At 37.1% G+C, this 12,839-nt stretch overlaps 1 protein-coding gene across 4 annotated transcripts in view; it reads left to right on the top strand.

The window, feature by feature from the left end:
* CASK (calcium/calmodulin-dependent serine protein kinase (MAGUK family)) overlaps window positions 1-12,839 on the top strand; it is a 133,328-nt gene that overhangs the window by 114,951 nt on the left and 5,538 nt on the right. For all 4 annotated transcript variants that reach the window (XM_010571367.1, XM_010571366.1, XM_010571365.1 and 1 more), the window contains 4 exons: window positions 4,235-4,315; window positions 4,407-4,487; window positions 8,445-8,647; window positions 10,887-10,970. In XM_010571367.1, the coding sequence (XP_010569669.1) occupies window positions 4,235-4,315; window positions 4,407-4,487; window positions 8,445-8,647; window positions 10,887-10,970 (449 nt within the window). The remainder of the gene's footprint in view (window positions 1-4,234; window positions 4,316-4,406; window positions 4,488-8,444; window positions 8,648-10,886; window positions 10,971-12,839) is intronic.

The following is a 12,839-nucleotide window of genomic DNA, read 5'->3' as shown; positions in this document are numbered from 1 at the left end:
TGTGTTGTGGGGGGGGGGGGGGGGGGTTCAGTTGCATTCTTGAATGCATGAATCAAACAATATAAATCTCTATTTTCACATTTCTCATTACCTGTACAATCTGTACGCAGTATCAGAGCTCATAATATAGCAGTACTACAGAATTTATGTTTACTTAAAAAAAAGTCATTTGAAAATAAACTCTAAGAAAGTCAAAGAACAGTAATTGTCATTTATAGTCCTTAATTCACCATCACATTTCAGATGTTCACAGTTAAATATAAAATTACGCTTTACCCTGAAAACCCTTACAGGTAGCGATTAAAAGCTTTAACTTGTTTTCTTCCTTTTGCTGGTTTAGTATTCTGTTTGTTTTAATGTTTCCACTTCATCGCAGTAGCAGTAAACCATGTTTTACTAATTATGACCTTAACAAAAACTGTTGAGAATAAACGTGGATTTTATGACCTGAAGTCTTTGACAGTACTGGTTTTAAAGTATTATCAGTTGCTCCCAGCATACATTCCCACAGCATTGCTACTCCCTTCAGGTGCGGCCATATAACTTTGCGTGGCCGTGCTGTTAAATGGATTAGCTGAAGAACAACCCAACAAAAAACATTGATTCTTTTTCTTTAGGGCAGACACATTTCTTAATACAGTTCACAGTGCAACTACAGAGTTAATAATGTCAGTGTGACTAAGCCTGGCATGCTACAAAGGAATAAGCAAAGGAAAGAGAATGGCGAGGGAAGAAGGAGCAGGCAATACTTTAGGAGCAAAACTAGCCCAAAGACTTCCTATCAATTAAATCCCTGAAAGGAAGGCAATCTAGACTTTCCTATCTTGATGTAGGGGGGACATTTTGGAGAAGGTTGACAGCACTTGGAGTCAGTTTGCCTGCTTCAGTGCTTGCCACTATCAGTGCTGTTAGTCACTTTACATCAGAGCACGGTGTTTGCCAAAAATTAGAAACATGAACATTAAAAATTATCACAATGACCATAAAAGAAACTGTTCTTTTCCGAATACCATCTGACACTTCCCCTTCCCCCTAAGAAGTGAAAAAGTTAAGGAAAATGCAGATTGGAATCAAGATTTCTCTTAGAAATGTTTATTGATCTTAGTGTCCTTGAGTCATTACAGGTGATGCCAGTAATATGCCAGGGAATGATGCCAAATGTAGGATATAAGGAGGTTCACTGAAATGCTATGGTGCTCGCATGAGTTTAAGTTTAACTAAGGTGGTACTGAAGTTACCTTCTCTGAACTACTCTATCATGTCTGGTATTGTTAGTCAGAAATCTGGCAACGCTGGCTTTTGCAATCTTTCAGTGTGTCTGTCTCAGAATAAAAACCAGATCTTTTCTTCTGTCGGTTCCAAAATAAGTATCATTAATTTGGAACTGAGAAGTCTAATCCAGATGTCGAAATGTTGCTCTTACAAGAAAGTAGAATTTATTTTTCTTCTATTTTAGTATAAAATTCAACAAATCATTTAGCAGTATGTAATCTATTTGGATTTCCCTGTTATTTTTGTCTTAGGGATGAGACTGCACTGGGGTGCTGAGAAACGACCTAGTAAAATACTTCATAGTCAGCTAAGATTTGTGTGGCTAGCTAATGATTTGAGAGCTAAGATTGTAGTGTGATATATTGGGATATTACTGGAACTGGAAATGAAATTATTCTGCAAATCAGGCATAGTTTATGAAGTAAAGAGAATATTCCGGTTAGTTTTTATAATTAAAAGCAAATATATTCTCCTTTACAAGAAAAATATCATCCCATTTTTCTTTCCTCCATACTTGATATTATTGTGTCCTTCAAGAGACAATTTCACAATCATACATCTTATCATTTTAATGTCAGTTTTAAACCAAAGCCCACAGAAAAAATAAAATATTTTTCATTATTAAGTTCACTGACATTTTTATAAATGCTCTAGAGATATACTGCAGTGATATCTAGATATATTTTTTTATTTATTTTACTGAAATGTTATTGCAGGACTTCATAAAAGAACACTCTTTAGAACATACTAGAACGATGCTTCATATTATGCATAATGTAGAAAATTGCCAAGCTTTTATAAAATATGTTTATCATTTCTTAATGTGATTTATTTGCCTTGTGTTTAGACTATTGCATGGTAAAGTTTATTTTGTGCATATACTTTTTATTTTACTAATATATTACAAGCCATATCTCAATGACCCCTGTACATTTTTCATGCTGTCTTACTCCCAATGGCCTCTGTGCATGTAAGTAACCTGTCAAGTGACAATGCCTCTTTATTTGCTTCTTACTGTTTCCTTTCAAGAACTCCTTTTCTTTATTAGCTAGTAACACAGAAGCATTAAAGTTCAGTCTTTAAATGTGCCCTGTATTCCTCATATCTTGTGTATATTAAAAAATTAATCATTTTTCATTTGCATTTGAAAACCCTACAATCATTAGTTAAATCCATGTAGACTGAAACACATCTTCTCCATGCTGCTGGTTTGTGATGAAGGCATTAATATGTATCATTTCTGTTGTTTGTTCTTGTTGTTTGTATCTAACATAACGTGGTTTTGTTCAAGAAGAAAATAAAGGATTGATTTTTTTAATTATTTTTTAATGCGAAAAGATACTTGCAGGCCTAGAAGGTTAGAATGGTAAAACTGTTTAACATGTTGTAGATCTTTAACCCTTTCTAATATGAAATTGTTTATTAATTAGTTTAAATAGTGTGAAGTTGCAAAAAGGACAGCAGTAAGAATTCCATGTTTCTGGAATGGAAGAAAAATACTAGAAAAATATAAATTCTTGCTTGTAATATTTGGGGAAAGGTTGAAAGAGATTCTTCTTTAGGATGAAATTCAAAATGCTTCAAATGGACTAGGAAGTTTTCATATCTGTATCTTTTCAAGGTCTTAAAGAGTTGAGTACGACGATTGACTAATTTGTACTTTGACCAAATTGAAGTAGATGTACTTTTTCTCTGGGTAAAAAGACTGCCATTGAATTGAAAAATCTGCCCTAAAAAAGAAATACATCAAGTTAAACCCTTTGCTGCTTTAACTGGGACTTTAGTACAAAGAGCATGTGCTTTCTGGTAGGCTCCACAGTGTTAATGCTGATCTTGGTGGCTGGGGACTTCTGGAGCAAGCAAACTAAAGCTCCTGCCACTGCGTGCTTTCCTAAGGGGTTTTGGATAGGGGGAAAGGGAGAGGGATATATCCGGACTCATCCTAAAAGATGGATGGGATATAGTTGAGGTGAATGCACCAGCTTAGGACTTGGAAACACTCAAAGATCCCATACTTTAGATGCAGTCTCTCCTCCCTTCTTTTTATATCGTGCATAAATACAGAACTGAAAACTCTTGTTCGTTATTCTGCTCACAACTGCTGATTGCTGTAATCTTTACAAGTATAATTAACTGCCTCCTGGCTTCTTTTTCATTAGAATTCTGCAAGAATTACCAGAGATTATGTGTTATTGCGCACAGGAGGACTAAGCTGTTTTCAATGAACAAAACTTGATTTGTCAATCATTATATATCTTGGCAATTGACAATAGATTGATAGGCATGATGGAATTCATCCAATTTCAACTGCAGTTGAAATTATTTCTGAAATAATACTTTTACAATTTTTCCCTAAATATGGTGGAGGTTCTTTTATGTAATGCCATCGCTTTTCATTAGAACTCTTCATTCTGTCACAAGTTTTGAAAGCATGTCAAGTTAACTAGCACGTGTGTTTAAAGAGAACTCTAATTACTATTAATGTGGTGGTAGTTTTGAAGACTAAATACCGCAAAGTATTAACAGTCTTCTCTATACATTTCTCATAGACCTTGTGAAAACATGATTATGAAAGTATCCCTATCTTTAGTGTAAATAGATGTTCTCATATTGTATTCATGTTGGTCACTGTCTACAGATTTTTATTTAGTATTGCTATTTCTTAGGAATGCAAACGTGAATGGCATGCCATTTTAGCTAATTTTTGTGGTCTGCTGAATACTGCATGAAAGGACATGCAAACTTTCCTGAGCATTTCAGTAGCTTTGTTACTGCTTCTTAACAGTTTTTTAAATGAACACTTTTGTTAAAATTGCATAATGAAATGGTTTTATTTTCCATAACATATGACGTTGTATTGTAAATCTAAAACTTGCTAAAATTATAATTTGTAGCACAATTAATTATCACGCTTAATATGCCTTTTTTTCTTATCCCTGTGGGGGTTTCTTTTGTGTTTTAGTGTTTGATCAATTAGATCTCGTCACATATGAAGAAGTAGTAAAACTGCCAGCATTCAAAAGGAAAACACTAGTCTTACTAGGTAATTTTGAGTTATTATTCTGAACGTAACAGCATGGTTTTGAAACTCTTCTAGTGGAAAATTCATAATTCATTTCTGTGTTGTGGATTAGGTGCACACGGTGTTGGAAGAAGACACATAAAAAACACACTCATCACAAAACACCCGGACAGATTTGCTTACCCCATTCCTCGTAAGTAGCAGTGTTCAATGTACTGCAAAATTGTTTGTATCATCCTTGACAACACACCCATTGTACCACTACATGTGTTCAGTTCTGCTGAGACGAATCCTATCTTAAGGGTGGGAACTGTGATAAGACTGGGTATATTTCTTCTTTTGTGTTTTCAGGGCAGGGCGGGGTGGGTAGTAAGTAGCACCACTTCTACATTCGATGTTTCTTAGTATTCACAAAACTTCTTGTTAAGCATACTTCTCTCTACCCCAAATGTTTGTTAATTTAGAATGAAACTTTTAGAATGAAAAATGTTTCATTTTTCTGTGCTAATTTTACATTTACAGTTCAGGTAAGACTGGAACAGCCTTGATGTTTAAAACTGTGTATAATTCCTGTGAGAAGAAATATAAACTGGATTTAAAGAAAATCTTTAAGGTGTACCTTATCTGAATGTTTTAAATTACCTTTCATAGCCTAGCCTCGAGGACTGGTATTATACTAAAATAACTTCAAGTTTCTAGAGATGACAATAAGAAAAAGAAAACACAAGTAACTTCACTGCTTACAAGTGGGTTGTTACGAAGAGCACAGGAGTGTTTTCCCTTCATGACAATCTCTATCAGTAGCATGGCAGGAATTGCATATCCTGCTACGTGATCTCTTGGAGATGCACCCTTTTTTCCTCAAGCTAGGCATTCTGAAACGAGCATCCAGCAGCTAACTCTGTCCACTATTTCAGGCTGACTTCAGAAACCCCATAGATGGCCAAGAAGTGACACTGATGACCATTATGAATTAATTCCATTTTCTTTATACCTTGTTAGTGCTTTACTTTAAAAGTGCACTTAGGGTTTCTTCTACCTATAAGGATTTTGTTGTTGCTGAAAAGTACTATTTTTAAGAACTTACCTGTTTCTCTATTTGGAAGGGGAAAAGGATTAATTGGCTGCTGATTTAAGTTCCCCAGGCTTGCTCGCTAAGGAGTTAAGACAAAGACCAGTGCCAGCAGAAGGAAAACAGAAAGACCTAGCTCTTTTGAAAGCATGAGCCATTAGATCGCCCCAGCAGCAATGTGAAACTGCACTGTTTGTCACGCTACTGTTTATATCTAGACAATAAAATCCTGGATTAGATACTTTAAAAGCGGGGTGCCAGGAGTATGTGATGTATGTTGTACCTATGTTATTCAATACAGACAAGATTATGTGGTGGGTAGGGAGCAGTAACCCAGCAAATATGTTCTCCATTACAAAGAACTAAAACAAAGAGTAATAAATGCTTTATGGTATGCTTTTCACCCAGTCTCTCTCAAGTACTAACTGTATTGCTGTGGGGAGGTAGAAGCTGAACTAGTTAATTTATCTTCAAATACCTATGAAAATGGACTCGCCTATACCATGACGACCATGCCTTAGATTGCCTGCATTAGGTTCCTGCTCTGTGGAAGCACTGAAATGGCTTCAGTGATTATATAAGAAGACTAAAAAGACTAGACTGCCAATCAGGATGAAATTCAGGTGTTAAAGCATCAGTTTGATGGTTAGATGCCTGTTTTAGACATCACTTGGCCTCCAGCTCCACTCCAGAAGAGCGATGGTCTCCATTGATTCCTGTGCTACATCTAATAGTCCTATATGGATATTTCAGATTTAAGGCATTTAGGGCATTTAAAATAGCTCTTTATGCTGGTGTTTAGAGACCCAAATTACTTCCTTATGTTAGTGATATAAATAGATCATATAAAATATATCACGTACACTTTAAGTATTATGGGAACCTGATCTGTCTTTCAGCTGACTCTAGGTAATTGAATTTATTCTCTCCAACTCTCAGGGATGGATTTTACTGCATTTTCTGCATTCTTTTAAAATACCATGGTAGGATTAGGTAGCTTTTGAGGTAGGCCCTAAGTTGGGTGTGAAGTTTTGGGGAATGCTTTATGAAGAAATTAGCTACCTACTGAAAACTTGATCATAAAGGTCATGTCACACACAGTGGTAGTTAATTAAAAGGATTAGTAGGCCATACATCTCTTACCACATCGGTCTGCAGAAGCAATATATTCGAAAAGTATGTTATTGCTAAGTAGCTTTCATCTCTCTTGACCACAGGTAATCAGGCTCTCATCCACTTTTTAGACTTACACTTTCACACTCAGAAGAAAACCTCATAAGAATTTAATTAAAAAAGGAAAAGGAAAATACAGAAGTGTTTTTACAAAAGAAGAGGGTTTGGGGGAAATATAAGTTCAGTAGACCTGAGGCAGCAGTGAGTAGAATAGTGATATTATATGGTTTATATAACCCATTGTTCTTGAATTCCTTAAAATAATAACTATGATCTATAATATTTCTATAGAACTTTTCATCTTTGAAATATGCTAATTAATCCTCAGAACATTGTTAATTAATCCTCAGAACAGTAATAGGTATAATTAAAAATAGATAAGTTCAATTTTTTGATACTTTGGTTGAAATTATGATAGGGTTGTTGGAAGATACGGGGTTAGATTGGGAAGAGATGTGGTGTTTCAGATATGTCACCAACATAAATATGATAGTGGAAAAATACGAGAGTGAATCAGTTTGTAAGGGAATATTAGAAGAAAGAGAAGCAAGTGGATTTCAGCATGACTGTGGGGAAAAGAGGAGCAGATGGCCTACAGAGTCACAGAACGGTTGAGATCCCTACCTCTGGAGGTCATCTGGTCCAACCCCCCTGCTCAAGCAGGGCCACCTAGAGCCAGTTGCCCAGGACCATGGTCAGGTGGCTTTTGAATGTCTCCAAGGATGGACAGTCCATACCACCTCTCCGAGCAACGTGTGCCAGTGCTCAGCCACCCTCACAGTGAAAAAGTGTTTCCTTACATTCACATGGAAGCTCCTGTGCTGCAGTATGTGCCCATTACTTCTTGTCCTGTCACTGAGCACCACTGAGACGAGACTGGCTCCATCTTCTTTACGCCTTCACTTCAGATATTTGTACTCCTTGATGAGATCCCCCTGAGCCTTCTCTTCTCCAGGCTGAGCAGTCCCAGCTCTCTCAGCCTTTCCTCAAAGGAGAGATGCTCCGGTCCCTTCATGCCCCTTCACTGGACTCTCTCCAGTCTGTCCATGTCTCTCTTGTACTGGGGAGCCCAGAACTGGACCCAGCACTCCAGGCGTGGCCTCACCAGTGCTGAGTAGAGGGGAAGGATCACCTCCCTCCACCTGCTGCCAATACTTTGTCTAATGCAACTCAGTACACCTTTAACCCTTCTTTGCCACAAGGACACGTTGCTGGCTCGTGTTCTACCAGGACCCGCCAGAGAGCCTTTTCTGGAGAGCTGCTTTCCAGCTGGTCAGCCCCCAGCATGTACTGGTGCATGGGGTTGTTCCTCCCCAGGTGCAGGACTTGGCATTTCCCCTTGTTGAATTTCATGAGGTTCCTGTCAGCCCCTTTCTCCAGCCTGTGGAGGTCCCTCTGGTGCATCAGCCACTCCTCCCAGTTTTGTATCATTGGCATCCTCGCTGAGGGTACGCTCTGCCCCATCACCCAGATCATTAATGGAGATGTTGAACAGGATTGGGCCCAGTACTGGCCCCTGGGGTAAAATGGAGATGTTAATTGAATTGTTTAGAAACTATAAAAACTGTGAGATGTGCCCTTTGTTTGCTGTTGAAAGCAGCTGATAGAGTCTTATAGTCCTGACCAGGTAAAGGTTATTTATGACCTTCTGTTCTTCCTCTGTTACCTTTTGATTTTTACCTTTTCCACATCCCTTCATCTCCTGCTTTTCCCAACACACATCCCCCAGACTCCTGCTTTTCCCAGCCCCTGTTATTCTGCCTACCTCAAGCTCATGCTTCGTTGTTCTATATGTGATTTGACAGGTCACCATTCAGTGAATAAGTATTGATAAACCAAACAAAAAGTCATATATAAGCTTAATATTGCTTTTGTACTAAAAATAATTTTATTTTGTATTTTCAGACACAACCCGACCTCCAAAGAAAGATGAAGAAAATGGGAAAAATTACTACTTTGTATCACATGACCAAATGATGCAGGATATATCAAACAATGAATATTTGGAATATGGCAGCCATGAGGATGCAATGTATGGGACAAAACTGGAAACAATACGAAAGATCCATGAGCAGGGACTAATTGCAATACTTGATGTAGAACCTCAGGTAACTAATTAGAAGTATATTAAAATGGGACTCATCACAAATCCTTCAACCTTATTTTATTGAGATTTATTTATTTTCATTGATTGCACAATAGATAAGTAATGCATACAGTAATGTGGAACAAAAGTCCCTGGAACACCAAAGTATCAATCTGTGAAGTAGAATTCTGGTAATCATCTGGTTAGAAGGACATACAGCAGAAACAAATTCATAGTTTATCTTGGTATGCAACCACTGCATCTTGAAAATCTACTTACTGTGTGACTTTTTATTATATTAGCCTCATGTCCAGTGAAACATATCAAAACAAGTGATTGTCATTGCCTGCCAGGAGTATTGTTTCGATATTTTCAAAAATTTCTCTTCGATGCTGTATTGGAGGGTAATCTTGTTCCTAACTGACTCTTGGCTCCACAGCACTATTGAGCATGGTCAGAAACTTTTGTGGTCAGTCATCGATATTGATCCTGTTTGCACAATGACCAGATCAGTGTTGTTAATTTATAAACTCCTTTCTGTGTTGCGGTATTAAACTTTTCAGAAGAGGGCAGGAAGGAAAATCAGGCTCTCAGGAAACACTAAGTAGTTTGTTCATTCATTATATAAAATCTTCAGTGGAAAATTCTGATATGTTTCCTTTGAAACATCCATGTAGTCATGATTTTCAGTTCACAGGGATGTGTTTATATGTTTTGTTAAGTGGAACAATGTGAATATGGACAAATGTGATGTTTATTATTCTAGCACATTGAAGGAAATGGGAGGAAAGACAAATTAAAATTGTGACCAGTGTTATCTATTTAAATTTGCTGCCTTCTTTCTTCTTTGTGAATGGATTCAAGAAGTTCAAATTCATTAAGAATTTAATAACAGAAATAAGATACCTGACTAAATTATTTAGGACACTTAACATAGGATGCTGGTGTGGTGCTGTTCTGAAAAATAAAAGCCCACATTTAACAGTTTTCAGGGAGAGTAACATTTGTAGTTAGTTCAAATGGAGCAGCTGTTAAAAGCAAACTCTCTTGAGAAACCTTTTCAACTTGCATTATTCAGAAGTATTACAATTCTCAGAAGCCATTTTAATCTTTGTTAGAATATGTTTACATTTGGTAACAGCCGCCTTTGCTACACTTCCTCCAGAGTCTAGCAAGCCTCTTTCTTAACCAGCTTCCTCATGCATCCATCTCAGCTCATTAAGGCCAGCCTGTTTGTGGACTTATTCCTCGTTATGTTACACCACTTGCCTGTTTTCCCTTGTGTACTCTTAGTTATGTGAGGTTTTTTGACTTTTACATATGGGGTTTATCTCTTGTTTAGAGGAGGTGGGCATAGATGACATATATATATAGGTGGGTTTCAAGCAGCAGAGGTTAAAACCTCTTTATCTTGGGGAAAGGATGGATTGTGGGGTTTTGTTTGGTCTTTTTTTAAAAAAAGAAAAAACTTTGGAGAAGACAGGAAGTGGAAGGAGCAAAAACAGACTGACCTTTAGTAGTCTTTATTTATCTTGTCCATCCATTTGAGTTCAGCTGAGGTATGTTTACTTGCTCTCCTGTACTTTAGTCTAGCTTGGATCTGTACCAGAGTTTCACGTATGGCAGCTCTGTGTGTCACTCAGTAAATTATGACTAGGTCAACTTTTTAATGAGAACTCTTTTCTTTTGCACAGATTCGGTTCAGGGGGTTGGTGCTGCATTTACTGTATTAGTGCTAGGCTCACTTTTTTAAAACTTCACTATGCTTACTTTTTAAAAACTTTGAACTTTCACATCACATTTTCATTTGTTTCAGAAAATAATAAAAAAGTGTTGGTAGGTAGAAAAAGTGAGAAAAAATTATATTCTAGTCAATATGTATTCTAAAATACAGTTGGCTCTTTTCCCTATTTATGGCATGAGTGAATTTTTTTACCTGGTGTTAATCATTTAGTTTAAATGAAAACGGAATTCTGCACTCTTTGAGACTGTATGGGAAGAGCCTCTCTGAAAATGCTAAAGCTTTCATTGTCTTGAAAACTCTCTTTAATTAAGGATAAATACACGGTTTGACCACCAAAAATGTAAAATAATGCAAAAAGTTAAGTGTCTGTATTACTGAAGTCTTGACTCCAGATCAGTTAAAAACAAATACCAGCATTGGTAAATCAGGATTTTGTATCTCTTGCTTGTGTGACTAAACTTATTCGCATTGATTGTTGAGGGGTTCTTCTAAAGTATCGGATTTTTTTTTCACCTAGGCATTGAAGGTCCTGAGAACTGCAGAGTTTGCTCCTTTTGTTGTTTTTATTGCTGCACCTACGATTACCCCAGGCATTAATGAGGTATGGCATGTTGCAATCTAATGTCCTATCAGAGACAGAATTAAGGATGAGATTCAGATATGCAGATAAGACTCTTTAATTATTTCCTTGTCTGTAAATGGAGGCAGAAAGACAGTTGTATAGCAGCATTATTATGTTGATTGAGATGTGTTTATTGTTTATTAACTGATTTTTCTAATTCAAAATACGAACTTCAAGTTGAAATATCCACGTGACGTATTCTAAAAATACATATTCTTTTATTTCATTCCCTGCCCTAGCTCAAAGATCCATTTCCAAATCCTCAACAAATCATTAGCACAAATTACTCAATTCTGAGCTGCAGTGCTAGCGCTAGGTTACAGCTGGCCTGAAGAAATGGGTGTGCGTGACTGTGTTGTCATCCCGCCTTTATCTTTTAGTATTTTTTCTATACAGCAAATATATATCAGAAATAGGCTTATTAATTTTGAACACTGTTCTCTAAGAATTGGAAGCTTTGACCAAAGGGATAATTGCTTGTGGAATAATGTTAAGTATTCATGGAGGTCCACATCCTGAATTTCCTACTTAGTTTTTATAGAGTATCCACTCTGCAGATTGCTACTGATTTCAAAGATGGTATCAAGCAGTTCTGGATTTAGCTCACAACAGGGCAAATGGTATTTATACAAACACTTTATCTGCTCAGCCTTTTTTAAACCATGATATTAAGGTATTTAATCAATTGGATTTGACCATGAATCTGTTCCAAATCTCCTAGATGTCTCCTTGATCATGCAAAAAATATCAGAAGCCCTGTCTCTACAGCCTGTTTCTATAGAAATGTAATTACAGTATCATAAGTATGAAACTGTGACATCACTGCAGAGGCTTGCAGGAAAATAAGGAATAAGACAAACATATTTAAATGCAAATGCCCTGAATGATTATTAAAATAGCAAGTGGAGAGTGAAAAATACTGGCCTTGAGCTGCAATTTTACTGGCAGCTGAGGCATTCTACTAGTTCACTGTTGCTGAAGGGAGTGAATCTCTCTAACTTGCTTCTGGGACATATACTGCCAGTCTGCACTGGCCATGGCACTCACCAGATCCTTTAGTGAGCTACTTTAGCTCTAAATTGGATTTTTGTCAGTTTTCAAGCAGCTCACAAAAGCTCTGACAAGCACCAATGCCAGGACAAGCAGTGAAAGCGTATAGCCAGGAAGAGAGAGGGGAAGGGGAAGAAGGCACTTTTAACTTTCACAGCAGTAAGTTATGTCATTTCACTGTGTCTTATCAACCCATACCCTAACTGGTAAATGTCACGAGTGCACAGACGAAGGTCTCTCAGAATATCACAATTTGCTATGTTAGTGAAGTGACAGTTTGTCTAACTGCTGGTGTTGGCATATGCTGTAAATCAGTACGATCTTGAGAAAATACTAAAATTTTGTATTCTACACTGAATTTGCCTTTATGCAAGCAAATGGCATGGCATCACTTAAAAAATAGTTAGCATCGTTCTTTGGATGCATCAGGCAAGCATTGTGCTTACAGCAGCGCTCGGGCAGCCAGGTACCCTGTAGAATTATGCAATCACCTGGGTTTGTTGCCTCCATACCTGTGTACCAGCTCCCAAATAGTCTTCCTTGGCCTCACTCATCTGCCAGTGGTACTTAACTTTTAATCTTCCAGCTGTAGGATATAATGCAGAGATATTTGGGACAGTTCATATGAGGCAGAAAATATTTTCCGTGGTATACTAGGAAGAGGACAGGAATGTACCTTTTATAGTAGTGGTGGGGAAATATTTGTTCATGCCAAAGAAATATTAGTAGAAGTAAAGTATTATGTTCTAAATATTTGCATTCATGCTGTAAGACTGTGACTTTATTTTAAGCTCTTGT

The sequence above is a fragment of the Haliaeetus leucocephalus genome, unplaced genomic scaffold (genome assembly GCF_000737465.1).
Source record: "Haliaeetus leucocephalus isolate CR32 unplaced genomic scaffold, Haliaeetus_leucocephalus-4.0 Scaffold317, whole genome shotgun sequence".
Lineage (NCBI taxonomy): Eukaryota > Metazoa > Chordata > Aves > Accipitriformes > Accipitridae > Haliaeetus > Haliaeetus leucocephalus.
The sequence above is the reverse complement of the archived record's forward strand: the minus strand, read 5'-3'. Positions and strand labels throughout refer to the sequence as shown.